Source organism: Anarhichas minor, unplaced genomic scaffold (genome assembly GCF_050575085.1).
Source record: "Anarhichas minor isolate MPS153535 unplaced genomic scaffold, ASM5057508v1 ptg000088l, whole genome shotgun sequence".
Taxonomy (NCBI): domain Eukaryota; kingdom Metazoa; phylum Chordata; class Actinopteri; order Perciformes; family Anarhichadidae; genus Anarhichas; species Anarhichas minor.
Genome location: NW_027466534.1, coordinates 455,107 through 482,500, shown reverse-complemented (window position 1 = coordinate 482,500; position 27,394 = coordinate 455,107). Strand labels below are relative to the sequence as shown.

At 44.6% G+C, this 27,394-nt stretch overlaps 2 protein-coding genes across 2 annotated transcripts in view; one reads left to right on the top strand and one right to left on the bottom strand.

Moving 5' to 3' along the window:
* Nucleotides 1-19,412, top strand: part of phldb1b (pleckstrin homology-like domain, family B, member 1b) — a 69,587-nt gene extending 50,175 nt beyond the window's left edge. Inside the window, exons 11-22 of the mRNA XM_076082017.1 lie at nt 1,405-1,560; nt 2,422-2,532; nt 3,010-3,099; nt 5,572-5,706; nt 7,593-7,703; nt 7,799-7,901; nt 9,043-9,364; nt 10,602-10,692; nt 11,832-11,978; nt 12,567-12,786; nt 15,106-15,191; nt 17,269-19,412. Coding sequence (XP_075938132.1) covers nt 1,405-1,560; nt 2,422-2,532; nt 3,010-3,099; nt 5,572-5,706; nt 7,593-7,703; nt 7,799-7,901; nt 9,043-9,364; nt 10,602-10,692; nt 11,832-11,978; nt 12,567-12,786; nt 15,106-15,191; nt 17,269-17,409 — 1,713 coding nt within the window. The 3' untranslated portion in view covers nt 17,410-19,412. The remainder of the gene's footprint in view (nt 1-1,404; nt 1,561-2,421; nt 2,533-3,009; nt 3,100-5,571; nt 5,707-7,592; nt 7,704-7,798; nt 7,902-9,042; nt 9,365-10,601; nt 10,693-11,831; nt 11,979-12,566; nt 12,787-15,105; nt 15,192-17,268) is intronic.
* A 480-nt stretch (nt 19,413-19,892) lies between these two features.
* LOC142938684 (alpha-2-macroglobulin) overlaps nt 19,893-27,394 on the bottom strand; it is a 37,298-nt gene continuing 29,796 nt past the window's right edge. Inside the window, exons 27-36 of the mRNA XM_076082016.1 lie at nt 25,625-25,699; nt 24,925-25,090; nt 23,344-23,540; nt 23,040-23,255; nt 22,497-22,615; nt 21,584-21,674; nt 21,390-21,458; nt 21,170-21,275; nt 20,550-20,591; nt 19,893-19,915 (exon numbers count right to left, since the gene is read on the bottom strand). Coding sequence (XP_075938131.1) covers nt 19,893-19,915; nt 20,550-20,591; nt 21,170-21,275; nt 21,390-21,458; nt 21,584-21,674; nt 22,497-22,615; nt 23,040-23,255; nt 23,344-23,540; nt 24,925-25,090; nt 25,625-25,699 — 1,104 coding nt within the window. The remainder of the gene's footprint in view (nt 19,916-20,549; nt 20,592-21,169; nt 21,276-21,389; nt 21,459-21,583; nt 21,675-22,496; nt 22,616-23,039; nt 23,256-23,343; nt 23,541-24,924; nt 25,091-25,624; nt 25,700-27,394) is intronic.

Sequence of the window (27,394 nt, the reverse complement as noted above, 5' to 3'; positions counted from 1 at the left end):
GCTCGCATAACGTGTGTAACTGCTCACTAATCAATTAACATAGAACTCTGACTTGATGCATCCTCTGTCCTCCGCTCGCTCTCATCCTGTGACTTCTCTCCTGCAAATGAAACAAAAGATGAATCTTTTGTTTCTACCGGTGTGAAGCGTTGTTGTCGGCTACGTGTATTTGTTGGGTAAAGAAGTAGTTCAAAGGTTCAAGACTGTTGTTAAAGGTGCACTGTGTGATATTGTGCCACCTGCTCCAAACCAATAGGGGGCAGCATTTCACCTCTACTACAAAATAAGAGCCCGTCACAATAACACTGCTGTCTTCAGGTGTGGCGTCGGCCAGTGGTTTAAGTCGGCCTTCTGTGAGTTCACTGTGACGCTAACTGGAGGTTTGATAGTTTGGTTAATATGGATTTAATCCGAAGTGGCAGAAACTATAAAAAGGACTCGTTTCCTGGGACCAGAACCTCCAGATTTGGGGTTTGCGGTGCCAGAATTTGAGTTGCTTCACAGCTATAAGATATACGAGCAGTTTATCGTTTCTGCCATTTTGGATTTAATCCAATAAACAAACTCTCTGTACCTTCAACGCGCTCTACTTCTTCATCCTCGTGTTGGATCGAGGACAGACTGGACGCTACAGTGACTCACTATCACCTCCAGAGGTCACAAGTGGTATTACAATACACAACGGGGCTAGCTGGTTAGCATCTCCGCAGCAATACATGGACGTCTTTGTAACATCAACACTGTAACGTCTTCACATTCTGTTCATGTTTTAAAGTTAAGATTCTGGCAGATTTCACACGTTGCACCAGTAGATTTATTTCTTCCTGTTTTGAACGCTCTGCATGTCAGTGAGGTGACTTTGCAGGCTGTCGGGTTTCTTTACCAATATCCTGAAGAACCTTTTTACCATCAATTATCTGTCCTGTCATTTTCACATTGTAGGCGTTTATTCTGTAGCAGTTTAAGTAGAAGATCTGACCTCAAATCTTCCAGTGCAAAGTAGCAATTAACATAAAACGTTATGTTAATTGCCGTTGCTTGCCTCCTGTGTACCTTTACAGTAGAAGCATGTTCTTCATGACTGAGCACCGTGTGCTTGTTCTTGTCCCCCAAAAAGAGCTTCAGCCAGGAAAACACTTTCAAACTATTTCAGTCTGAGAATAGTGGCTGGCTTTAAGAGGAGCCACTTATATTCCTGTGTGTGTGTGTGTGTGTGTGTGTGTGTGTGTGTGTGTGTGTGTGTGTGTGTGTGTGTGTGTGTGTGTGTGTGTGTGTGTGTGTGTGTGTGTGTGTGTGTGTGTGTGTGTGTGTGTGTGTGTGTGTGTGTGTGTGTGTGTGTGTGTGTGTGTGTGTGTGTGTGTGTGTGTGTGTGTGAGTGTGTGTGTGTGTGCGTGCCTCCATCAGGACGGAGAGGCGTTGGAAACGGGAACCAAGAAGTTTGAGGACTTGGAGTTCCAGCAGCTGGAGAGAGAGAGCAGCCTGGAGGAGGAGAGAGAGACCATCAGTCAGCAGCTGCTGCAGCAGAGAGCCGAGTACCACGGCAGCGTGGCCACGAGGAAGGTGAGCAACACCGACATTCATATCCTGGAAGCTCCTCCCAATCATCAGCTACAGAGAGGAAGCAGCCAAACAGAGTCTCAACCATCTGGACAGAGGCATGAAATCAGTGTTTATTTTAATCAAAGGTTTTAATTACGACATCAGAAACCCACCAGAGACGTTTGGAGGTTTCATTTTGCACCGCCGCATCCGTCCACTCAGGATCCAGAAAGCACAGTACTGTCCATGCTATTACACAGCGCTGATGATCGGCTTTCTAACAACTATTTAAACAGTTTTCTCTACTGTGTTTTTTTTGAACGGCTAAACGCCAACACGTTCTGACTGAAGCAGAAGACTTCGTTTAATAAAAAACAGAATTTTAGTGAGAAAAACACATCTGATGATGCGTTTACTAGATATGCTGTAAACAGTTTTCTCTCTCGTGTTTATGACTTAAGAACATGTGAATAAAAGGTTTTGTTATGTGATTTAAATAAAGTGTTTGTTGTTGTAGTACTCATTCTGGCCACAAGAGGCAAAGAGTGCACCACCATGTTTTAAATATGACTAAAAGTATTTATGTTTTCTTCCAGGTGAGTTTTAATTGACATAACTTGCTCACACACAATGTATGCACGTTGTGTTTAGAGTGCATGGGGAAAGGGGACCTCTATGTGGAGCGTGTGGTGGTGGTGGTGGTGAATGTGGTGGTTATCCTGGTAGAACTGCACAAAGGATTTTCTTTTAAGACTTTGGAGAGATTATCTTGGCAATACCTTTTTCTCGCCTGTTCTGAAGCCATCAACACAGGCCTAAGATTGGCCTCTCGGGGCTTCCGTAGCTCAGCTTGCAATAAGAACTTCTCTCTGCGTTCTTTAGGAGAAGGTGTCTGCTCTGGAGAACCAGGCCGGCCAGCTCGGCCTGCAGGCGTCTCAGGAGTGCGAGCGGCTCGCCAAAGATCGGACGCTCGCACTGCAAATGCTCCTAAAGGTACTGAGTGAAAGTTCACCCTGAACAATATTTCACTCAAAGTGGGATTCTTGGAAGGAAAGCACAGATTATTGCAGAAAGTCTGCATCTTGTAAATCTGCATATTTCATCTAAAAACCTGCAGTTTACAGTAATGTTGATGTTTTTGTGCTTGGATTTAAATAGTTGCTCAATGTTTGCGTCCATATTTGACGGACGTGGTTGGAAAAATTCTGTCATAATCTATTTTTAACGGCCATTTAAATGTTTTTAAATTATTGTAATTCACAGGTTAAATTTAGAGGCGGAGTCTGTGATTCCAATCCACTTTTGTCAAATTTAACAAATATCTCCTCACTTTGAAACGTGGGGTTTCTCCATCATGCAAGTGCTCGCTTCACCGGTGGAGGAAAATCCTGCAGCATGAGCTCCACAAAAATGACTTATTTGGTTTAACACAACCTGTGACTAACACACACTTGTGTGTTGTTGTTCCAGGAGAAGGAGAGGCTGTCGGCTCTGGAAAAGAGGTACCACGGCCTGACGGGTGGGAGGAGCTTCCCCAAGTCCTCCACGGCCATGAGAGAGGTGAGGGAACTCATTTACACCTTTAACTCACTGTGATTTGCTCTAACTCTACTAATATCAAGATCTACGGTGGTGTTAGTGTGTGGAGAGCAAACTAATCTGGTAACGGACTTGTTTAACTCTTGACACGTCGTCATTGGACGCTTTAACGGAGGGAAAGCACAAGTTAGACCAGAGCTTGTATCTGTAGAAAAAAAGCGCTATATTCCTGATTGTTAAAACAGGAAGCGCTCCAGAAGGCTGAGCTGTTGATGGACTAAATGACTCGATGCCTTTCAGGGGTTTTAATACCTTTATGATGGTCACATGTTCAGCATGTTTTTATTCACCGCTACGTCACTGGTCTGTGTAACGGCCAACTAAAGTGCCTGTTGTGTGACGGCCGGTTATGATGCTTAAGAAGCACACCAAGCAGTTTGTGTTGCTTGGTGTGAACCTGTGTGTCCGTCCGTTTAGCTGTAATACCAGGAATCAAACTGTGTGTGTGTGTGTGTGTGTGTGTGTGTGTGTGTGTGTGTGTGTGTGTGTGTGTGTGTGTGTGTGTGTGTGTGTGTGTGTGTGTGTGTGTGTGTGTGTGTGTGTGTGTGTGTGTGTGTGTGTGTGTGTGTGTGTGTTCTCATCCTGTCTGATTGTTGTTGGCTCCTGGTGCTCAGGAGTACATGAAGCTGTCGGACGTCTGTAAGATGGACGGCAGAAGCTCCGCCTCTCACGGCCGCTCGTTAGCCGTAGACGCTGCGTTAGCTGGCGAGGTAGCATCACTTCCTGTCTGTCCTTCTGTTCCATGTCATGCTGCCCAGACTGACTGAACTGTTCATGAGTCTTTGATCTCTCACAGTGAATCACGGATCATATCAGCGGAGCAGAGTTTAATCAGGGTTACAATGACTAATGCAGGTTTGCTTTGAGGCAACCAAAAGCTGATATTTTGTATTAATAACTAATAGAACTTTATTCTTGATCCTGTAAAACAGAACTCTAGTTGTACAACATGCAGGGCTGGGTTTTATTTGATATATATTTATATATATATATATTTCATATTTGATCCATTTTTTTATTCCTGTATTTGAAAGCTGAGAGTCGGAGACGAGACGGAACATGAGAGAGAAAGATGGAAACGATGAAAGACTCTGTGCTGAACATTCTTTCTACATATTGTTATATTATTTATCTTTACTGTTCTCTTTGGATCCTTTGAACGGTCTTTTACTTCATGAATCTAATAATAAGGCCTTAATTGGTATTAAAATGTCTTAAATCAATCTGTCACAAGTCTTTCTAAAGACATGAGAAGTAAAGAAAATGCTTAGAGGACATGTTTCTATTTACTGCTTCATGATGCAGGAAGACACCGAACTTGATGTTTCCTTACTGCTGCCTGTCTTGCTGACGTGTCTGTCTCCTCTCCTTACTGTCTGTCTGTCTGTCTCCTCTCCTTACTGTCTGTCTGTCTGTCTCCTCTCCTTACTGTCTGTCTGTCTCCTCTCCTTACTGTCTGTCTGTCTCCTCTCCTTCCTGTCTGTCTGTCTCCTCTCCTTCCTGTCTGTCTGTCTCCTCTCCTTACTGTCTGTCTGTCTCCTCTCCTTACTGTCTGTCTGTCTCCTCTCCTTCCTGTCTGTCTCCCTCCTCTCCTTCCTGTCTGTCTCCCTCCTCTCCTTCCTGTCTGCCTGTCTGTCCTCCTGAAGGAGTACGTGACAGTGGGTCAGTTAAATCACATGTATGGGATGCCGAAGGTGGAGTCGTCTCCTACGTCCCCGCTTCGTCAGCCCCTGCAGTCTGGACCCGTAGACCCCGCCTTCTCCCCTCACGGCTCCTCCCTCTCTCTCTCTCTGGAGGTAGTGTGCTTCCTTCCCTCCCTTCCTTCCCTTCCTTCCTTTATGGGTCACCAGCTCAACCAAAACGTTTGTTGTATTTGAATGATTTTCGTTAAATGTGGGAAACGTAGACGTGAGAAAACCCAGATTCATGTCTCACCGTGGGATATGATTACATTCAACCGTCTCATTTGATACCTCGTCGTTTCCTCCGTGTCTTAAACATGAGATGTTGAACTGTGAGTGAAGGGATCAGTCATCGTGTCTCTCTGCTGGTTGTCTGTCTGTCAGTCGCTGTTTAAAGTGTTTACTTCACAGCAGAGACGGGAACCAGAATAAAGTGTTGTTCTTCAAGATGCTTCGTAGAGACACTCAACACATTTCAGTGAATTAAAACATCACATTGGATGAAAACTTAAGAAGTGGGTCATTGCAGCTGCAACATGGAATTAGAATCCAGACATGTAAAGTAGGATGAAGCAGCTGGAGGGTGTGAAGCATAAAGGAGCTGACGACAATAAGGTGTTGAAGATGTTTAAGAATCGTTTTATAACTCTTCATCACAGCGGTTCATAAAACACACGTCTCCCTCCGTCTCTGAGTGCTTTCTAATCTCTTGTTCTTCTCGTCTTTGTTTCCTCTCTGCTGGTCTCTGCAGTACCAGCCTGAAGGTAGTAGGCCTCACATCCCCAAGCTAGATTTAGAGCAGTGGTACCAGGACCTGATGTCAGACCAGGTCCAGCTCTGTCCCCCCTCTCTGCCGGCCAAGTCGGGCCGCAGACCTGTGCTGCAGGTAGAGGGTTCTTCTTCTTCTTCTTCTTTCCCACTTATTCTGCTGCTGTTTGTGTGTGTGTGAGGAACTTTGATCTGGTCCTGAACCAGTCTCAGTGTAGTCCTGGTCCTCTATCAGACCTCCATCAGTAAAGAGACCATCAGAGAGAAGATGGTCTGTTTCTATAGAGTTATTCTTGATGCTCGTCATCGGAGCCACCGGGTCAGATTCTGGTGAAACCAGATGAACTCATGCAGGTTCACCAGAACCTCCTTCAGCTCAGACTCCAGCAGAGACCGGTCCACCGTGGACAGACCCAGATCCTCTAGCAGAGACCGGTCCACCGTGGACAGAGACCAGTCCACCGTGGACAGACCCAGATCCTCCAGCAGAGACCAGTCCACCGTGGACAGACCCAGATCCTCCAGCAGAGACCGGTCCACCGTGGACAGAGACCGGTCCACCGTGGACAGACCCAGATCCTCCAGCAGAGACTGGTCCACCGGAGGCACGGGAGAACCAGAACCAGGACTGAGAGGGGCAGACTGTCAGACCCTGCTGCAGGGACTCTGGTGCTCAGAGACACTTTAAGGAAGATGAAGAGTCGTGAGGTGTCGGTACCCGGCTGCATTACACCACTTCACTAAGGTGGCTCTCAAACTCGTCTAAAGATGCCTCAGTGGAAAGAAACTGCAGCATAAAATCAGCATAAGAATGTCCTGAGGATGTTTTGAGGAGAACCCTTTGATCTCTAAGTGTTAGCCTTCAGCTGCTGAAGAATTCCCTCCTGTGTTTCTAGAAGGTTCTTAGTAACCACAGCAGTCTGTTTAAAGGGAAACAATCAGACAACGGATGAATTATTATTACTACAAAATATCCATTAAATGACACGCGTATTACGATTATATTATATGTCTTATAAAACATTCTCCTTCTCAGCTTAAGATGGAATCTTTAGTAAGTTTATGTAACATGTGTTTTAATAACGACAGAGTTCTCCTTTAGAGCCTCTGGAAGCTACTGGAAAGAGTTCACTTCTGCTGTGAGCTGATGAACTCTTGATAAATGAACCCGTCAGAGAGACGTCATCTCACCCTGAAGCAAACGTCAGGACACCAGCTGCATGCTGGGACGGGTGTCAAACAGGAAGTGCTGCGTCTGTAGTAAAGCTGAGAGTAATCGCCACAGAGAGCTTCAGTCCAACGCTGTGAACACTTTCAAGTCACTGAACACTTTGAACGTCAAGTCGTTAACACACAGAAACTCGCACGGTACATGAACGCAGCATTAACGAATCAAAGAGGTGTGTGTGTGTGTGTGTGTGTGGGGGGGGGGGGGGGGGGGGTGAATTGTCTTTGATGTTTCTTGTCTTTTGATTCTGAAACTTAAACTGCTGATTGAACCTTTGATTTCTTAAATCCAGCGTTTTATTTTAACGTCTGTGTTCACTAGCACTCGATGCTGATCGGGGGTTCTCAGTGTGGGGGGGGGGGGGGTCCGAGACCACTTGATTGACACTTCAGCCCCCCCCCCCCCCCCCCCCCCCCCCCCCCTGACAGCCTCAATAGCAAAATGTCTCAGATTCTCTAAAGTCATAAGACGCTCATTCATCACTAAACTATCTTTTGATCAGTTTTTAATTATTCAAACTGCTAAACATTTATTCACAAACATGAAAAGTGAGAGACGACGTGAATCACAGCCGACCAGAGACGGCGAGTCTGTCTCCACGTGTGTTTGTGGACCTGACCCCCTTTAGGACACATCTGGTCCAGAGTCTTTCTGGAGAAACCTGGATTAAAGCCATCAGGGTCTCTAACACACGGCTTCTAACCTTTAGTTTCCCAGCAGGTGCTTGAACTACCATCACTCCCTCTGATGTGGATCTCCCCCTCCTCCCCCCCCAGGTGTTCCGGTCTAAGCTGGACAGCGATCCAGGCCTCTCCTTATATCAGCCCAGGTCCGGCTCGGCGTCCCCTCTGCAGCACGGAGCGGCAACACTGGGACGCAGCTCAAAGGTAGACCGCAGCCTCTGATTTATTATCTTATCATTTAAAGCCACTTCTTCTTCTTCTTCGTGCGTCTCTGATGTCGGCCCCCTCTGACCCACTAGAGCCCCCTGCTGGCGGCCAACAGCACCGGCAGTCTGCCCAGGAACCTGGCTGCTACCCTGCAGGACATTGAGACCAAGAGACAGATCGCTCTGCAGCAGAAAGGTAACGGACACCGAAACATTCATCGAGCGAGGACTCGATGAGTAGCTGAACGCTACGTAGTGAGTGGATTATCTCAGGATACGTCTTCAGAGCCTAACGAGTGACTCACTGCTGCATGAACTGATGACGATGGGACACAAACAGGTTCAGTTCTGGGTCAAGGGACGGTCGTGATGTTTAGTAGTGTGGTTGTGTGAGGTTCTTCTACACGGTCAGAGTTTAACTACAGCAGACGGAGGTTATCTGTGATCTCTACAAACACACCAGACTCCGTTCACTAACAGAGACTCTACCGCTCAGATCACAGGAGCTGCTGCTGCTGCTGTTACTGTGAGACTTCAGTGTTTTAAAGAGTTAATTCAGAATATATATATATATATATATATACATATACATATACATATTATATATATATATATATGTGTCCAAATAATGATCCTAGAACCTGAATAATATCAACATATCACACAGGTTTTAAATAATATGTTTGCATGAACCATATCTAATCAGAATGTTGTCATATTCTGATTATTTCGTGTGCATGTAATCGTAGTCACTTAGAAGTGGATGAGCTCATAACGTTTTAGGATGAGAGACTCAGCAGCCAATCAGGAACAGAGACTAAAGACTGAGTCAGTGCAGCAGGTTACTCTTCTTGATTCATCCATCAAACATTAACCGGAACTTTGACAACGGTTCATTTCAGCCTCTCTTCATCTTCATCCTTCTCTGGTGTGTCGTTAACTCCCTCCTCCTCCTCCGACAGTTCTTTTCATCTCTCTTTCTTTTGTCTGTAACGCATCGAGAGCGCTCTTTCTTCTTCCATCAATCTTCCATGAGTTGCTTCTGCTGGTGGAGAATAAATCTTGCATGTTGGACGAGCTCCTTGGATCTGGTTTCCAGACGTACTTGCGTGTCCGTTATGAGGTCATCAGATGCTGAGCTCTGTGGTGACGGGACGAGCTTGTGTTACTGAGAGAGAACCTACTTGCTTCATGTTGGGGTCTGTGGTGCTGGTTGTTGCCTGCATGTCGGTTAGCTCTGCAGGAAACAAATGGAGCTCTGCTGACGCGTTGCTTGCAGGCCGAGAATCCGAGCACCCACTGATGGTCACTCTCCCTCCTCCTCTTCCCCCCCACAGGTCACCAGGTGATCGAGGAGCAGCGGCGCCGTCTGGCCGAGCTCAAACAGCGAGCGGCAGTGGAGGCCCAGTGTCAGTGGGAGGCGCTCCACGGCTCCCAGTCCCACCTGATGACCTCGTCGTCCTCGTCTCCCTCCTACTCCCCCGTCATGGTCTACGGCCACCCCCCCCCTCCTCTGGTCCACCACTCCATCCTCCACCACCAGCCGCCGTCGGCCGGCGAGCAGCCCTACGACACGCTGAGCCTGGAGAGCTCTGACAGCATGGACACCAGCGTGTCCACGGGGAACAACTCGGCCTGCTCGCCGGACAACATGTCCAGGTACAAGTACACACTCTTACATGTAGTACGCATTCAGTCGGGACATACTACTCCCTCAGAACATCTCCAACTCTGACCCTAATACCCAGGCAGCAACCTCCAGCTCTGAAAAGTGAAGCCAAAGTTTCATGTGTTAAAGCTGCATTCTCTCTAATGTCCACCAGGGGGCGACTCCTCTGGTTGTATAGAAGTCTATGAGAAAATGACTCTACTTCTCTCTTGATTTATTACCTCAGTAAACATTGTAAACATGAGTTTATGGTCTCAATCTCTAGTTTTAAGTCTTCTTCAATACAGCATGATGTTCATTTAGTACATTATGGTCCATTTAGAGTCAAACAGACCATAAAGCAGGGGATGCTTTAGGGCGGGGCTACACAGTGATTGACAGGTCTCTACCAGAGACGTATACGCCGTCTCTACGTCACTCCTCCTCAGTCCAGACTCTCTGAGGTCGGGCTGCTCTGCTCAGGTGAAGTCTTCGTCCACAGGTTGTCTCACCTGTTAATAAAGCTCAGCATGTTGTCGGCAGCACCGACTCTTCAGACACCGGTTAACGGCTCTCAGGAGGCACATTAACAAGAGAGGTTATTCTGAGCTTAATGGAGACGAGAGGAAGTAAAGCAGCAAACGCAGCGTTTCACTGCAGAGTCATTTGAAAACCAAAGAGATGAATATCAAATACTGCTTATGATTTTAAACTGAAGCACTTCTCATTAAACAGTCACAGTTATAGTGAGACGTATGCGTTTGTTGGTAAACACAGAGACAGTAGAATCTTTATTTCACACACTGAAACATTTCTAATAGTTTACCTCTTATTGCATAATTGATCAATACTGCACTGATATTGATGAGAAGCCTCAGATGAACATCTCCAACGTGACTTATTGGTTAAGTTTCTATCCGTCATTAACGTGGCTCATCTCTGGACTCTACAGGTGAACAGATATCACCATGAACCTTCACCACTTCATCACTCACATTAAGACGAGTATTTATTGTACAGACAACGTAGTAAAATAAATGTTTTCTTTAAAGTGGTCTGTGTTTGTGTGGTGTAGTTGTGAACCCTGAAGAAGCAGGCTTCCCTTTGATCTGCAGGGGATTCATTCATGAATACGTCTACAAAGTCCTGCTGAAGTGATGCTCGGTAGGACTGAGCCTGTCAGCAGGCTCCATCAGTCTGTAAGGTCACGTGACCGTCGTGTAATAACACCTCGTCCTTTGACTTCAGTGTCGGAGGAGCGGACGCCATGAAGATCGAGGAGATGGAGAAAATGCTGAGGGAGGCTCAGCTGGAGAAAGCCAGACTTATCGAGTCGAGGGTAAGACACGACTTCACAGGAGAGGAAGATGATTACTCAGTCTGCAGCGTGTGATGGATGAGAGCTGCTGTCCACAGCTCTGCATTGATCATGAATGAGAGTGATGGTTCAGTTCTATCGGCCTCCATGTTTCTAACGTCTTCCTCTCTTTGAGTCCTCATGAAGGAGACTGAAATACAAACGATCAGATCTATAACTTCTGCTGCATATTCTCTCTATCTATCTATATCTCTATATAGATATAGATATTCTCATGTGTCTGGAATCTGCTTTTTTATATCTTAGTTTGCTTATTTCACTAAATCTATCTTACTCTTATTGCTGTAAGCGTGTTGAGTTAAAATCAAAAAGAAGTTACTCATCGTGAAGTCCCAAAAATCTTATTTGTCCTCTGAGGAGACACGAGGGAGGTCTGAGGAGACACGAGGGAGGTCTGAGGAGACACGAGGGAGGTCTGAGGAGACACGAGGGGGGTCTGAGGAGACACGAGGGAGGTCTGAGGAGACACGAGGGGGGTCTGAGGAGACACGAGGGAGGTCTGAGGAGACACGAGGGAGGTCTGAGGAGACACGAGGGAGGTCTGAGGAGACACGAGGGAGGTCTGAGGAGACACGAGGGGGGTCTGAGGAGACACGAGGGGGGTCTGAGGAGACACGAGGGAGGTCTGAGGAGACACGAGGGGGGTCTGAGGAGACACGAGGGGGGTCTGAGGAGACACGAGGGAGGTCTGAGGAGACACGAGGGAGGTCTGAGGAGACACGAGGGAGGTCTGAGGAGACACGAGGGAGGTCTGAGGAGACACGAGGGGGGTCTGAGGAGACACGAGGGAGGTCTGAGGAGACACGAGGGAGGTCTGAGGAGACACGAGGGGGGTCTGAGGAGACACGAGGGAGGTCTGAGGAGACACGAGGGGGGTCTGAGGAGACACGAGGGGGGTCTGAGGAGACACGAGGGAGGTCTGAGGAGGGATAAATAAAATAATTTAGTAAAATCAACAAATAAAACAGAAAAGCGACGACATCACATGAAAGCCAGTCTGTAAAAATGTGATTTGAATGTGTGAAGGTGAAGCATGCAGAGCTCCTCCATACATCAGAGACATGTTTTAATAATGGGACTCTCTTCTTCTTCTCCTCCAGGAGCGAGAGACTGTGGCTCGCCGTCAGATGCTGGAGGAGGAGAGGAGGAGGAGGGAGGAGGCGGAGAAGAGGCTGCAGGAGGAGACGTTCCACCGGCAGCAGCTGGTGGAGAAGGAGGTCAAGATGAGAGCCAAGAACTTCTCTCAGGTCAGTGAAAGGAGACGAGATCCTCTCGTCACGGGCAGGGAAGTGGAAAATGACTCGAGTCTGAGAGTCTCAACGGAGAAACTTCTGCTTCTTAACGTCTGGTCCAAGATTTCAATGTTGTAATATAATGATATATTATAATATATACATTTGACTGTTTTTATACCAAAGTAACCCCTTATTTACTGTTCTCCCTCAGAATTAAAACATGTAGTATGTGTGTATATATGTTTTTATATACATAACATATATATATATATATATATATATATGTGTGTGTATACATATGTATATGTGTGTATGTATTTAGTGTATGTGTATATGTAAATATATGAATACATACCTTTTATTTATTATTCATTTATTTTTTATTGTATTTATTTATTTGTGTGTATATTCATGTAGATTTCTGTGTGTGAGTGAATATCCTTCTAGAACACATTTATGTCTCTGAAAGAATCCCAGGACATGAATCTCCTCCTGAACAATGAACCAGAATCCTCCATATGTGAGATGAACCGCTGATAACATCGGTGTCCTTCCTGTCTGAACCAGCTGTTGACCCTCCCATTGGTCCTCTCCCTCCAGGCCCGTCCGATGACTCGCTACCTGCCCATCCGGAAGGAGGAGTTCGACCTGCGCTCCCACGTGGAGTCCTCCGGTCACAGCGTGGACACCTGCTACCACCTCATTCTCACCGAGAAGATGTGCAAGGGCTACCTGGTGAAGATGGGCGGCAAGATCAAGTCCTGGAAGAAGCGCTGGTTCGTCTTCGACCGCCTCAAGAGGACCTTCTCCTACTATGCCGGTAAGAGACGCTGAGGGTCTTTATGATACAATGTCAATAACTAATCAACTCGTAGCGTTAGCAGCACCGCTAACGGCTAACCAACAGGAGGAGAGCTAGTAACGTTAGCAGCACCGCTAACGGCTAACCAACAGGAGGAGAGCTAGTAACGTTAGCAGCACCGCTAACGGCTAACCAACAGGAGGAGAGCTAGTAACGTTAGCAGCACCGCTAACGGCTAACCAACAGGAGGAGAGCTAGTAACGTTAGCAGCACCGCTAACGGCTAACCAACAGGAGGAGAGCTAGTAACGTTAGCAGCACCGCTAACGGCTAACTAACAGGAGGAGAGCTAGTAATGTTAGCAGCACCGCTAACGGCTAACCAACAGGAGGAGAGCTAGTAACGTTAGCAGCACCGCTAACGGCTAACCAACAGGAGGAGAGCTAGTAACGTTAGCAGCACCGCTAACGGCTAACTAACAGGAGGAGAGCTAGTAATGTTAGCAGCACCGCTAACGGCTAACCAACAGGAGGAGAGCTAGTAACGTTAGCAGCACCGCTAACGGCTAAACAACGGAGGTTCACTTCAGTTACATTATGATGCCTTCAGGCTCTGCTCAGTGAACATGAGTACTGGCTGAAGGTACATTATAATGATGTGTTCACATGTCATCTGTAAAATGTAGTTTTGGTGATAAACTAGAATAAATCCAGTAGTTTGAAGGAGATGATTTCACATGAATATAAATAGAAATTAGAGATGAATTATGAGCTGTTTAACTTCCTAACACGAGCTCTAAACACATTATTATACTTAATAATAATAATGAAGAGATTTATTTATTACAGTAGGGTTTTAGAGTGTTGTATTTTACTGTCTGTTATCTTTAGCTAAACGTTCTTCAGTAAAAGGAAATATCAGAAGTTATAGTTGTAAATTGAACCCCAAAAACCCTCCAGCGGGATGTTTTGTTTAAACAATCACCAAAACTACACCGTTTATCACAACCTGAAGCTGTACAAACCGTCATAATCGTCAGTTTTTATCTTTCCGATGTTCCTTGAACGCATCATGTGTGACAAACGCTTCTGTCAAGAAAAAGAAACTAAATCAAAACTTAAAATTGTGTAGTCTCATTTAAAATCTGGCCCAAATGTTGAATACATAGATTCATTGTTTGACAATTTTTGTAAAATACATCAAAGAAATTCAATTTTGTTTTCTTCTTTTTTTGTGGTTTATGTCATTCTAACTGTTATTCTGCACTAAAGACATGTTTGAGTCTCTGCTTCTAGTCATGATAGTTCTGTTTCCACAGAGGTTAAGCTCTTTTATTTTGAAGTGAGAATTAAGACCACAGAGAGTAAAATGTGACGGGAGACCCTGAAAGCGTTTGTGGGGTTGCGAGGGTGAAACCCTGAACATGTAGAACGGGTGAGTGACAGGCGGAGCGTGACCGGCTGCTCTGGAGCTCTGGGACTCTTTGAAGTCCTCATGAAGGTTCTGCTGGAAGCTGCTTAAAGCGTACCGCTGACAGCAGCCGGGTGTGAGGAGGTGTATCCAGATTACTGCTGCAGTTAGTTAAAATGCACCGCTGTCTGTCTGTCTCTGTCTCTCTCTCTCCCTCTCTCTCTGATCGAGATGCAACCGCTCGTCCTCGTCTCTTGACCCTGAGCGACGGGAGTTAATTCGCTCTAATCACCCAGCAGACGGCTGTTTCTCTTTATTTAGATGCAGTCTAATGAGATGCGAATGCTAAAGAGGTCGTTAGCAGATAATAGCTGCGTGTTTAACAACAAGAAGAATAAATGTAAAAGTGTTGTTCCTGGAAATGAAGCGCTGCGTTTCCCTACCTACTACTCTTTAAGTTGTCTTTGAGTGTGAGAGAGAGAGAGAGAGAGAGAGAGAGAGAGAGAGAGAGAGAGAGAGAGAGAGAGAGAGAGAGAGAGAGAGAGAGAGAGAGAGAGAGAGAGAGAGAGAGAGAGAGAGAGAGAGAGAGAGAGAGAGAGAGACTCACTGCAGTTCTGCTGAGGCTGATGAAACAAACTGCAACGATGTACCAGAGCAGCGTAAGAATGTAGTCGAGTCTGAAGAATACAATGAGAACCAGAGAGGAGGACAAAGTGCTGCGCTTGTCTTTTCTCATCCATCATCTCAAACCACAGATTGGTCATGATCAAAGTTAGTTTCTCTTCCTTTAACGAGCGTGTCGTGTGTTCCTGCTGTCGTTATCCCAGGTGACAGGAAGTGAAGTCGATATATATATATATGTATTTATATATATATATGTATTTATATATATATTGTGTGTAACCAGCGTGACTCTCCTCCCACACAGACAAACATGAGAGCAAGCTGAAGGGTGTGATCTACTTCCAGGCCATAGAGGAGGTCTACTACGATCACCTCCGCAGCGCCACAAAGGTAGAACCTTCTGCTCCACACGTCTCTTTATTTTATCATCTGCTTCTTTTTAAACTTCCTTTCTGCACATTCTCTTTTTTTTTGCTTCCTCTTTTTTTTTTTGCTTTTGCTTTTTCTTTTGCTCCGGCTGCCGTCACAGAGGGGATTATTCAACCTGAACGTGACCAGTGTATGTATCATGCTCCAGTCCTCCCAGTTAAACCTCTCCTAAAACCCCCCCCCCCAACAGAAGCCCTGATGCATGGGCACGTCTTGTTTCACTTCCTGTAGTTTGAGATGCTAATCCTGCCTGATCCCTCTCTCCATCCCAGTGTGAACCAGTCCGCTGCTCGTAGTAGAACAAACACTCTGATTACATTAATGTTTGTTTGAATCCAGGTGAGGAGAGAACTTCCTGTGATTCACTCATGTTTAACCCTCTGAACCCCAAAAGCTCTCCGGCAGGATGGAAAAGCATGTTTCCTTTAAACAATCCCCAAAACTTCACCGTTTATCAGCCAGAAGCCGTAGAAACATCATTATCGTCAGATTATCATCTTTCCGTCAGTCCTTGAACACATCATGTGTGACGAACGCTTCCGTCAGAAAAAGAAACCGAAACGAAGCTTTAAGTTATATTTCATCTAAACATTTTATTCTTCATGTTGTCATTATAAACGTCTCCTCTAATAAAGAGTTCACTTTAACATGAATGTGTTAAACATTAAAGTGTGAAACTATGATGTCATGATTGATTCATCTGAGACCAACAGTCATGTGACTACAAGGAGGAGACACTCTGACTGAACTACAGGAAGTGAACACAGAGAGGAGAGGAGAAGAGGAGAGAGGAGAGGAGAGGAGAGGAGAGGAGAGAGAGGAGGAGAGGAAGGGGAGAGGAGAGGGAGGAGAGAGGGGAGGGAGAGGGGAGAGAGAGGGAGGAGAGAGGGGAGGGGAGAGATGTGTAAATAGTTCAATGATTATAACAAAGACATTTTTTCTGACATTTTTTCACACTTGTGTAAACTTGTTGGATATTTAGATTCCATTGTTTTCCAATTTTTGTAAAATCATTTATCAAAGAAATGTAATCTTTAAATGCTTTATGGCATCTATAGCTGTATCTGTAAGTCCTCTCTACCTCTAGCTGGTTGTAACTACACCACACTAGTTGTACATGTTACTGTAGGGGTGCAGGACTTTCATACATCATGAAACTGCGTTGGGGTTCAGAGGTCACGGTTCTACAGAAGTCTGTTAAGAGGTCTTTATGATCCGTGCTGCTCCTCATTGTGTGTGTGTGTGTGTGTGTGTGTGTGTGTGTGTGTGTGTGTGTGTGTGTGTGTGTGTGTGTGTGTGTGTGTGTGTGTGTGTGTGTGTGTGTGTGTGTGTGTGTGTTGCACTCTGACTTACTGATCAACTGTGGAACTTTGATTCTACTCGTCACATAACAGGAAAGAAACGAGTTTAAAAGTCAGATTGAGTTGTGAGGCGGAGAGATGACGCTTCAGAGGAGAAGTGATGCAGACGAGTGGAACGCGTGAGGAGCAAATAAATTGGACCGTCGGTCGGTTTTACCTCCAAACACTCTCGTGGAGAAAACAGACGTTAAAGTTTAGTTTTTCATGACTTGTGAGCAGTTTGATGCTTGTTTCTGACGCACACGTTCATTGACCGTTCCAGTATTTCTATATTAGATTTCCTAATGCTGACGCTGCAGGTTTTTAGGGCTGAACTGACGGCAGTTTGTGCCGCTCATGTTCATCTTCTATATTCAGAGGTAAATAATAAAGAGCTGAATGTGTTCTTAGAATCCTTGAAGACTTTTCTCACCATCAAAGATTTCTGATCTTTTTAAACGAGTTGAGCCTGAAGATTGAAACATAAATGATATTTATTCTCCTTTCTTTGCACGAGAAATATAAAATACTAAAAAGTACCATTACGTTTCCATCATGCGGTGTAGAGAACATCTTTTATTCAGACGTCCTTTAACTGAGGATGCATGAATATTATTAATATCATTGATATCTTTGTTGGTAAGCAGCTGCACTGTTGCAGGTCTGGATTCTAGCGTTTCTCTCTCTGTTCCCTCCAGAGCCCGAACCCCTCGCTGACCTTCTGCGTGAAGACCCACGACCGGCTCTACTACATGGTGGCCCCCGCCGCGGACGCCATGAGGATCTGGATGGACGTGATCGTCACGGGGGCGGAGGGATACACACAGTTCATGAACTGACGGACGCGTTACGCATCACATCAGATCAGAGACGCAGGTGACGAGCAGATTCGGTTTTTTCGGCAGGGACTGTTTCCTGTTTCCTGTTCCCGGACACACGGCGCCTTGTTTGTTACTTTTCTTTTTTTTAAATCTCACTTTGATTTTACTGTGTAGATGTTTTCACCTCCACATTTTCTACGTGATTCAGTTTGGATTGACAAAGGGAGGACACACACACACACATATAAACCTAAATGTATACCTGTCAAAGACTTTTAAAAAGCCTTTCTATATTGCCAAATGGAGATCTGTTTGTTGAACCTTTTGTATTATTTCTTTCCTTACTTTCTTGTTTTTTACTTATAGAGAAAATTGCCAAATGACATAATGCCAATGTTCTGTTTGAGTGTCAGAGGGTTCCACAGTTTAGAGATGTGTTCTAGATGTGTGTTAAGAGAAGCGACAGAAAGCAGCTCACTGTGTCTGTAACAGTGAAACACAGGAGCGTTCACCTCAGTGCTGCTCTTACACCTTCAACACTGAAACTATTCTCCTGAGCTTCATCCGGGTCACATCACATTCACATCGTTTACCAAAGTACCCACGAGCGCTCAGGACGTCACTCTGCAGACTCACTGGTTCCACCAACACGGGGTTCAAATACTCCACTGAACCCAGAATCATCAGATGCTTTTGCATGAAAATATAAATGAACGATCTTAATAGTTTTGTGTCTCCAACATCAGGAATTAATGGAGATGTCGAAGGCTTTATCCCTTGCGTCCCTCTTGCAGTCTTTGTGCTAAGCTAGGCTAAGCTAGCAAAACAACAGGATGATATCAACGCTGAGTTCTTGACTCCCAAAATCAAAAGCCCAGTTTATTGGTCTGACCATAGCGTCCACAGTCTCAGTCCTTGTGGATATGTTGAACGCGCGTCACCGTGTCTGTATGAAGCTCAAGGTTTCAAACCGCGTATCAACAGGAAGAAAACAAAGCCAAGTAGCCTTTTAGCTAACTTGAAGACGTGACTACAGCCACCACTAGAGGGCGCTGCAGAGACCACACGAGCACAGGATGGACCATTCTGTGCTGTGCCTTCACCGTGTTGTCTGTGTGAGTGCAGCGCAGCCTCACTGGAAAGGCTTCAATCCTTTCACTGAGTTCACCTGAGAACCAGGCGTCCACTGCGGGACGTGATGAGGCGCTGAGCACAGTGGGGATCAGCCTGATCTACCGAGCCGCACTAAAGCTGTGTCAACACAAAATAACCTGATTTTGCTGTAATGTAACGGCAAGAAAGAGATAAAAAGGATGCAGAATTAACATAATACAGATTTGTAAAAAGTCCGAATTTGTTTGGTTAGTTTTGGCTGCAAGGCGACAAACGGCTTTTAAAATGTTCTGAGTGCAGTTCGGATCGATCGGTGCTATGCTACGCTAACATCGTAGCTGCTCCATCGACACTCAGAATAGCGTAAATACGTAAATTCCCGTCTTTCCTGACGGCTTAGATGTAAAAATAAATGGTGATACGACGCTATACTCTTTGGAAATTTGGTGTAATATATATAAATATTTGATTGTAGTTTGCCATATTACTGAAGTCTGTTTACTAAACTTAATTTCATACGTCTCTGAATCCCCACTGTGAGCCGAGGCCTGAGGAGCGAAGCGGAGGACAAACGACGCTGTGATGTTCGGAGCATGTGGAACTGTTGTTTAGTTTCATGTGTTGGTACAGTAATAGTAATAATAATTTATGGTTGTGGTGCCTGAGATAGTGACACGTTTACTTCTTATAACTAGTGAAGAGCCCTTAATATATTCTGTCCCTCGCCTTCACTCCCCACACAGTTAACGCGTTCAAACCAAACGACTCAGCGCGGCTGTTCATCAGTAGACGTGATCGATGTTAAAGAAAGGAAACTACATATTCTGTAAAGAGGACGATGCCTGAATGAAAAATGAATAATCGTGCTTGAAATGAAACTATTGTATTAAAGAGAATTACAATTTCTACTTATTTTTGTCATTTTAGAAATTTTATTGTCAGTCGTTACATTTCAAAGTGTACGGTAGTGATGTATCGATCTACCTTTGTTTTTAAACTGGTACAGCAGAACACACACGTGTTTTTATTTCTAGAAAGTAGATCCTGTTTCTCACACACACACACACACAATACTCGGACCGTACTGTGTTATTGGTTCCCTGTATGAATAATATGGATTTTGTCAAATCTATTAAAAGAAAGCAGAACTGTTACAGAATGTCGTCTTCTCTATGAGGTGAAGGTTCCAGTGTTGAGAGGCAACATGATGATGCCGACTGATTATTGCTTCTTTACTAACTAAGGAAGCTAAAGTAAGAAAAAGTTAAAATGTCCTTAAAAGTGGAATTCAGCCACAAAGAATCACAGCTGGAAAAATAAAACGGTCTAAGAAAAGAAGTTTCTTTCTTCCGAGGGAAAGACGTCCCGGCGGAGATTCATCGTGGAGTTCACAGCTCGTTGACGTTGTCGTCTGGAAGGAAAACACGTTCAGTTATTAACCTTTAAACTACCGACACACTCTCACTGACGAGTTCAGAGGAATAACATTCATGTGGTTTTGATACGATACGTTAATTCGCTTGTGATGTTCGATAAAAAGAATTTGGGATAAATTGGACCAAGAGTTTGGAAATCAGATATTTTTACTCCGTCCACACTAAAAACGCAAACCTACTCTGAACGCTGGCTGTGCCAGTAGGTGGCGATAAAGGCTACGTCAACGATTCATCAAATACCAGAGAAGAAGATCCTTTGGCTATTTACAAATCAAACGATAGTTAAACCATCGCAGCATATTACTGATTTATTTATACATTGTTGTGAGCATGCGTACAATTGACTGCACAAAGTTATCGTTTCCTTAATGCTTCGTTTTACACGTTCGCATGGAAACAAAGTGAAAACTAAAGTGCAGATTCTTCAAAACGTTGTTTTAGTAACTTCAAACTGCGTGTGGACGATATGACATGTAGAGGAAAATATTGGTTTTCAAAAATACCTGGAAGTGTGTCGACGGGTCCGAACTGTCCTCGTGAGTAGTACCACATAGCGTCATTTGACCTTTGAAAAGACGTTGCACTGGAGAAAAATAAAATGTGACTTACACTCTGCACAGGGGGAAGTGTAGTCAGCGAGCGCCTCGTCACCTGAAAACAAAACCAAACACGTCAGACGAACAGCAGAGGAAACACGATGGATTCACCCGGGACCAACGAACGGCCAAGTCATCGAGTTTAAATATTATAGATCCAACACGGACTGAAAGGTGGGGAGATAGTCGCAGTTTCAACTCCGTCTGCTGTTTCAGCACCACGGACTCATCAATGCACAGCACAGTTAAAGTTTGTTCGGAGCAAACTTTTCACACTTAAATCCAGATTTTCTAGCGTAGAACTCTGGCCTCAGACTATCACCCCAACACCTTCACACTCGGCTGCAGACCGCCCCAGTGTGAGCTGAAGGTCCCGGTAGCATGAAAGCAACAGAACCACATCATCTGCAAAGAAACGCAATTCTGAGGTCCCCAAACCAGAGACGACTCCACTCCAGCTGTTCCTTGAGATCCAGTCTATGATATTCACAAACGGAATTAGCGACGTCAACACCCTCCGGAGATCGTCACAAGGATCCGATGGTCAATAGCAACGACCCGGTACCCCCCACAGAACTCCACCCAGAGACTTGACGGATGGTGAGATAAAGAGAAGAACACTGAAGCTCTTACTGGTCTGGTAGTAGTCGTAGACTTTGACCACAGCTGGTTTCAGGTTCCTGACGGCAACGTCCTCCTCTAGTGTCACACTGTGGATCTTTGTCTCATCCTGCTTCAGCTGCAACCACAAACAAACCAATCAAATGATCTTTATCCTTCACTACTTACTGACTTATAACAGGAAGTAACGGCTGCACTGATGTTCGTGACTTAAGGTGTTTGTGCTTCGTACCCCGTCTAAGTAGATGTTGAGGAATCCTTCCTCCACGTCCACGCGCTTCACCGAGCGGTCGCTCTTCAGCTACAAAACACACAAAGCACGCTGCCTTCAGAATACTACAACACATGAAGTAGTATTCAAAGATATCTATCAGTCTGTAGGTATTAAAGTTCTGTTTGTTTCCTGGCTGCTGTGTGAGAACGGACCAGCTTCAGGGAGCTTTTATCCAGAATGTATCCAGACAGCAGTTTGATGTTGATGATGACCATGTTGGTTTCCTCCCTCCTGCCCTGGTACCTGCACACACACACACACACACACTGCGTGAATATATCACAATATTGAATATATATATATTATATATATTGCTGTTCTTGTTGCCAGCACAGAATGTTCGGATGTTTATCATCTCTTCTCAAGTATCTGAAACGGGTTCATTGAGATTCGGGTTTAGTTTTAATTTAAATTCATCATTTAGGAAATGTACACAAGTTATAAAACTGTGTCAAGACGTTTGTAACAATGAGTTGTAGTTGGTGCAACAATAACTCAAAGCCATTATTTAATCCCAACATAATTGAAACACGATGTTCTTCTGTTATATTAGAACACGGTTCCTCATCCAGTAGAATCCTCCGCTGAAGTCCAGAATGTTAAAGAAATACTGTAAATCATAGTTCAACCTAGAGCTGCGATGAAGTCAACTAAAGCTTCTCAATGAAAATATTTAAAGTCAACAATGAAACATGATCCAGGCATAAAATAAAGCACACGTCAGCTACGGAAGCCCTGAGGGGAAAATGTAAAAAACAGTTCTAGTTATCCATTTTAAAATGTTTTCTTTTGATGTTAGTTACTTTTTATTGTGTTTTTTATCCATCAAAACAGGTGAAGACTTTTTTTTTATATCTCCATGCGCTCTAAACACCAGTTATATATTTATATATTGTAAGTTATGTAAATCAAAACTCACCTGGAACAAAACACGACAAAAACAGGAAAATTAACAACAATTCTTTCTCACTTGCCTCTCAGAGCGAGACACACACACACACACACACACACACACACACACACACACACACACACACACACACACACACACACACACACACACACCTGACGTGCACAAAGAGGATGAGCTGAGGCCGGCTGACGTTGCATTTGGCCATAATGTCCGTAGAGACGTTGAAGGCGGAGAAGTCTGGAGGAGGAGGAACGTTGTAATGCATCGAGATCTGTGGACGGACGTCACAAACATTCATTCATAACGGATCAACAAACCTTCATCAACAGATATCAGCAGCTGTTAATATTAGTTTGAATAAAGGCTAAAAATAAAAACGATACTATAACGAAATAGTGCCGGAAGAATGAAAGAGTCCTCGTCCACGGCAGGTAACGGTAGTGACGTCATACGTAAGTGATGTCATACTTTAGTGACGTCATACGGAGTTTGATCACTGATTAGATGAGAATGTGTTTTAAGAATTCTAGAACTTCTTGTGTTGCTGCTCAAGAAAGACTTTGTTTACATACGAGAATAATAAAGAAATGTTGATTCTTTTCTTTTTCTCACACAATAATCAGAAGGAAGCGATCAGTCGGGCTCTCGTTCACAGCACCTTGAACCTCTCCCTCAGCCTTCATGTCTGAGCGTACCTGAGCCAGCACACAGCTCTGTCCCCGGGCTCGGACGGCGTACTCTCCGGGGACCTCGCTCAGCGTCTCCTCCTGGTACAGCAGCCGGTTGCTCTGATCCACCGTGAACTCTTTGTCCAGGCCTCCCGACGACGTCACCGTCACCGTGGTGCTGCCCTCTGCGCTGTAGGTGGCGGCGCCGTACTTCGCCAGAGCCTGGAGGGCCACCACGGTGTCCTGAGGAGCAGAGAGGTGGTTTATGGGAAGCCTTTAACCCCCCCCCACACACTGTTTGAGATTTAACCCCGTGTGTGATCCGTCCCACCTGTGTGGAAGAGAAGCCCCCGTACGGGTTCTGCTGCTGGGCGAGCCAGCGGACGATGCCGGAGGAGTAATCCAACCCGAAGTCTGGCAGAACCGGACCGGAGAGCAGCGCCAGCAGCACGTAGGACGTCATCTCCACCTCCAAAGAGTCCAGGCCTTTCCCAGAAGCCCCGGCTCTGTTCCAATGACGAGTGCCACCTGCCGGTTACAAGGTTAGAGACGACTCACTCTGTGCACTTAAATCAATGAGGAGGAAGATCTACAGTGTGTCACAGCGGCTGCTTTTATATTTGACTTTACATTTCATCATGGAAACTATGAACCTCATACAAACCTTTTTAAGACAACAAGGTCAAAGATACCATTTAACTATGAAACAGGGAGCCGTGCGTCTCTCCTCGGCACATCGAGAGTCGTTCACTTTGTGAGTGTGCTGCTCACGTTCAATATTAATAAAGTATAATTAGCAGGTCCCTGTGCAGCAGAGCGCGTCTCTTCACTTCCTCGGAGTTAACGAGCGACGGGCTGATATCAAGAACGCTGCGAGCAGCACTACTGAGCACTCGCCTCATAAACATACTACTATTACAGCAAAGAAAGCACAGGCAAGACAATATCAGAAAATTTAAAAAATGCATTGGTGAAATCTTTCAGCTAGAGACCCATTGTGTCGTCTCATTAACGTTAATGCTGTGTTGGTTCTGTTGGTCCCTGTGGACTAAAGCGGTCGTGTTTCTGAGCACCAGACTCCCTGTAGATCAGAACACCTCTCATGTTGCTGCCGCTCCGTCCTGGTTCTCTCTTCTCTTCCCTTCAATCTTCTCGCTGATGGTTTCCTTTACTTATTCAGGTCTTATAGTGGCATCTCTATTAAATTGAGATCATAATCAAATAAACATTTTTAAGTGCTTTCATCCCTTACTGACACTTCAACTGCTTTCACTCACGACATGATAACGGAACTGTAAGGTCTGAAAGCAGTTGAACCGTCAGTCGAAGAAGATCTTTTAAATGACACTTCAACTGCTTACAGTGCACACACACACGTCAGCGTCTTCACTTCAACTCAAAGTTCAGCTACTTGTAACACTTGTATGTCAGTTGAAGATAAATATGAATGTAGTTGAAATGTCAACTCTGTTCAATGCTTTACTCTTTAACACTGACACTTCAAACCCTCAAGTCTACAAAAACGTAAACGGCCACCGTTCATACACGACTCACTTCAACTGCTTTCAGCACTTCAACGAACATCTTTCAGTCCTCTGACTAAAACTTTCTGCACAATTTATCGCCTACATTTCAACTCCTTTCAGTGCTTGGACTTCCACATCTTAAATTGACACTTCAACTTTATTCAACGCTTGCCTTTGAACTGAAACGTCTACCTCTGTCTGCACTTCCATTTTTAAATCAATTCAACTTCTCATTTTTTCAAATATTTTAGTTTCGACTGAAATTTGTTTTAGCAACTAAACAGAAAATGTTGCAGTTTTTTAGTTTCATGTTTGTGCTGAAGCTGCCAAAGAAGTGTTTGAACAGACCAGACGTGCAGACGTTGCCGATAGTTTAATCGTCTCACCCTGAGTGTTGGACTTCTGATGCAGGTACGTGATGAGTTTGCTCTTCATCTCCACGTCTCCGGCCAGAGCGAAGGTGTAGGACAGCAGGGCGGTGGTGTACAGGTTGTCCAGCTGGCCGGCCGCCGCTTCCTTGAGACAGTTCAGGCAGTTCTGCACCACGGCGTCCTGTCAATGTGTCCATGTGGAGAACTCTTCATAAGTGAAACCGTTAATGAACCAATCGTTTCTCTGCAGGCTTACAAAAAATTAGAGTTGTATGAAAAGCAACTTTTATTTGGCAAACTCTTTAAAGCTGAAGAGACAGTAAGGAGCACACGCTGAAGTCAAGACGACAACCGATCACATCTGCTCAATGGTGATCAGAGACTTCCTGTCTAGAGTTAGAATCGCCGCCTCTGCCAACCATCATGTTGCCGTTTACATCCATGTCTGTCCAACATGTCAGCACCTCATCATTTTATCCTATTAGACAATTATTGAGTTATGCCAAAAATGTGTTTTGTAAGGTCACAGTGACTTCTAAAGGGAAACATTCGTATCATTTTATCCTCGAGTGCAGGAGGACGTCTGTCTCAAGGCGTTCCTGAGAGACTGGACGGAAGTACAACCCGAAAACATGATAATGAATAAATAAAAATGATGCATTCATGCACTAAAAGACCGTCTTTTATTTAATATAATAAAAGGAGTCAGACTGACCGTTGCGTTGCCGTTGAGCTCCAGCAGAGCGGCGGTGATGTAGGCCGTCAGCGACACGTCGTCACTCACTCCTCCCTGTTACAAACACAAAGACACACTCACAGCTCCACTGAAACAAAAAAGAACTACAAATAATGACAGTTGTAGTTATTATCATCTCCCCCAGGAGATTATGTGTTCGGTTGCACGTGTGTGCTCATCTCCGTCCGTCTGTCCGCAGCTAATCTCGCATACTGCCGGACCCGACAGCCTTATATTTGTTGTGCTCATGTATTACTTTATGCTTAAAGAACCTCTTATGGTTTTTAATTATTCACACGTTTTTGTTTGTTTGTAAGTATACGTTTCATTTAGCAAAAAGAAAATACCGTACAGAGCGGCGACTACAACGTCTTCTTATGTCGGTAGGAAGAGAGGGCTAGTTAGCCGTTAGCAGCCGGCGGGCAGCGCAGTCCCGCATTGTTGTTTAGCTAACGGGGCTAACGGAACACAAACACAGCAGGACTGAATGTTTCTGTTCAACCGTCAACGTTAAAAATACGCTTCAATGAGGGCACCTTCCTAGTTGCTTTTGTTATGTCGTATACATATTTTGGGCTGTTTTTAAACACTTTTGATCTCATCCAATGATCTTGTGTTTGTTCTCACATAAAGCTACAATATGCGTCTACAGAGCTCAACTACATCTGTAACAATGTTAATACGCAATCATATTTTACTGTTGTCACACGTTAAACTGTCCTCATCAGGAGGAACAGAGTGCTCAAAGTTAAATGTAATATTTCACACATTTGTAAAGTATTTTCTGGGCATTAAATCCTTTATTAGTCAGACAAGACGCCATTAAATGACGGGAGGGAGACGCACATTTCATTTGGTGACAATTGATTCAGTTACTGCTGATTGGAAGCGTCGCTGTTTTATTGCACGTGAACTCCTATCAGCCATTAAACTGGTTGATTGAATTCAACTGAACAGTTCGTCTCTTCTTTCCTTCCCCGAGGAAATAAGCACAGGAATGAAACGCTCACCTTCTCTACTGAAGACACGCCGAGTCTGAGCCGAGCGGATAAAACACGGATCTGAACTCTTATCTGGTTCTTTGAGACGTTATCTCCTCATTAGAGGAGCAACGGATCAATAAACTCACGGATCAGAGTCACAGATCAGAGTCACAGATCAGAGTCACAGATCAGAGTCACAGATCGGATCAGCACAAAAGAGAAGAGGGAGCAAATAACTTTCAGAGATCCACGATCACGCTTTTTTTGCCGCTGATACTAATTATTGATCCATATTAACAGAGACAGATCCCTTTGTGGTTTGATTATAGCAGCACGTCTACAAGGATCCATCGTCACAAAAATCATTTCAACCATCTCTGAAGTCAGTGAACCATCAAAACTATTCTCAATGTTATCATTTTACTTTGTTATAGTCATTTAGTGCTTTTTTTCTTCATAAAAATACAATTTAAATGATAAGGAAATAAAAGATTGTATTTTTAAGGACTGTAAACGGGTCATAACTCATCTCTAATATTTATGTTGTTGTGAAAACATCTTCAAACATCTGTATTCATTCAACACTACATTTTACAGATTACTTGTGAACACATCGGAATAAAGTTAAAGTAATTTGCTCACGGTGTTGCTGAGATATCTCGATCACCAGAAATATATCACCGATGTGTTTATAATACAACACGACATTTTACATAAAAAGCATTCCATTTAGGCCCCGCCCACACGAGACGCTAGAAAAACCTCC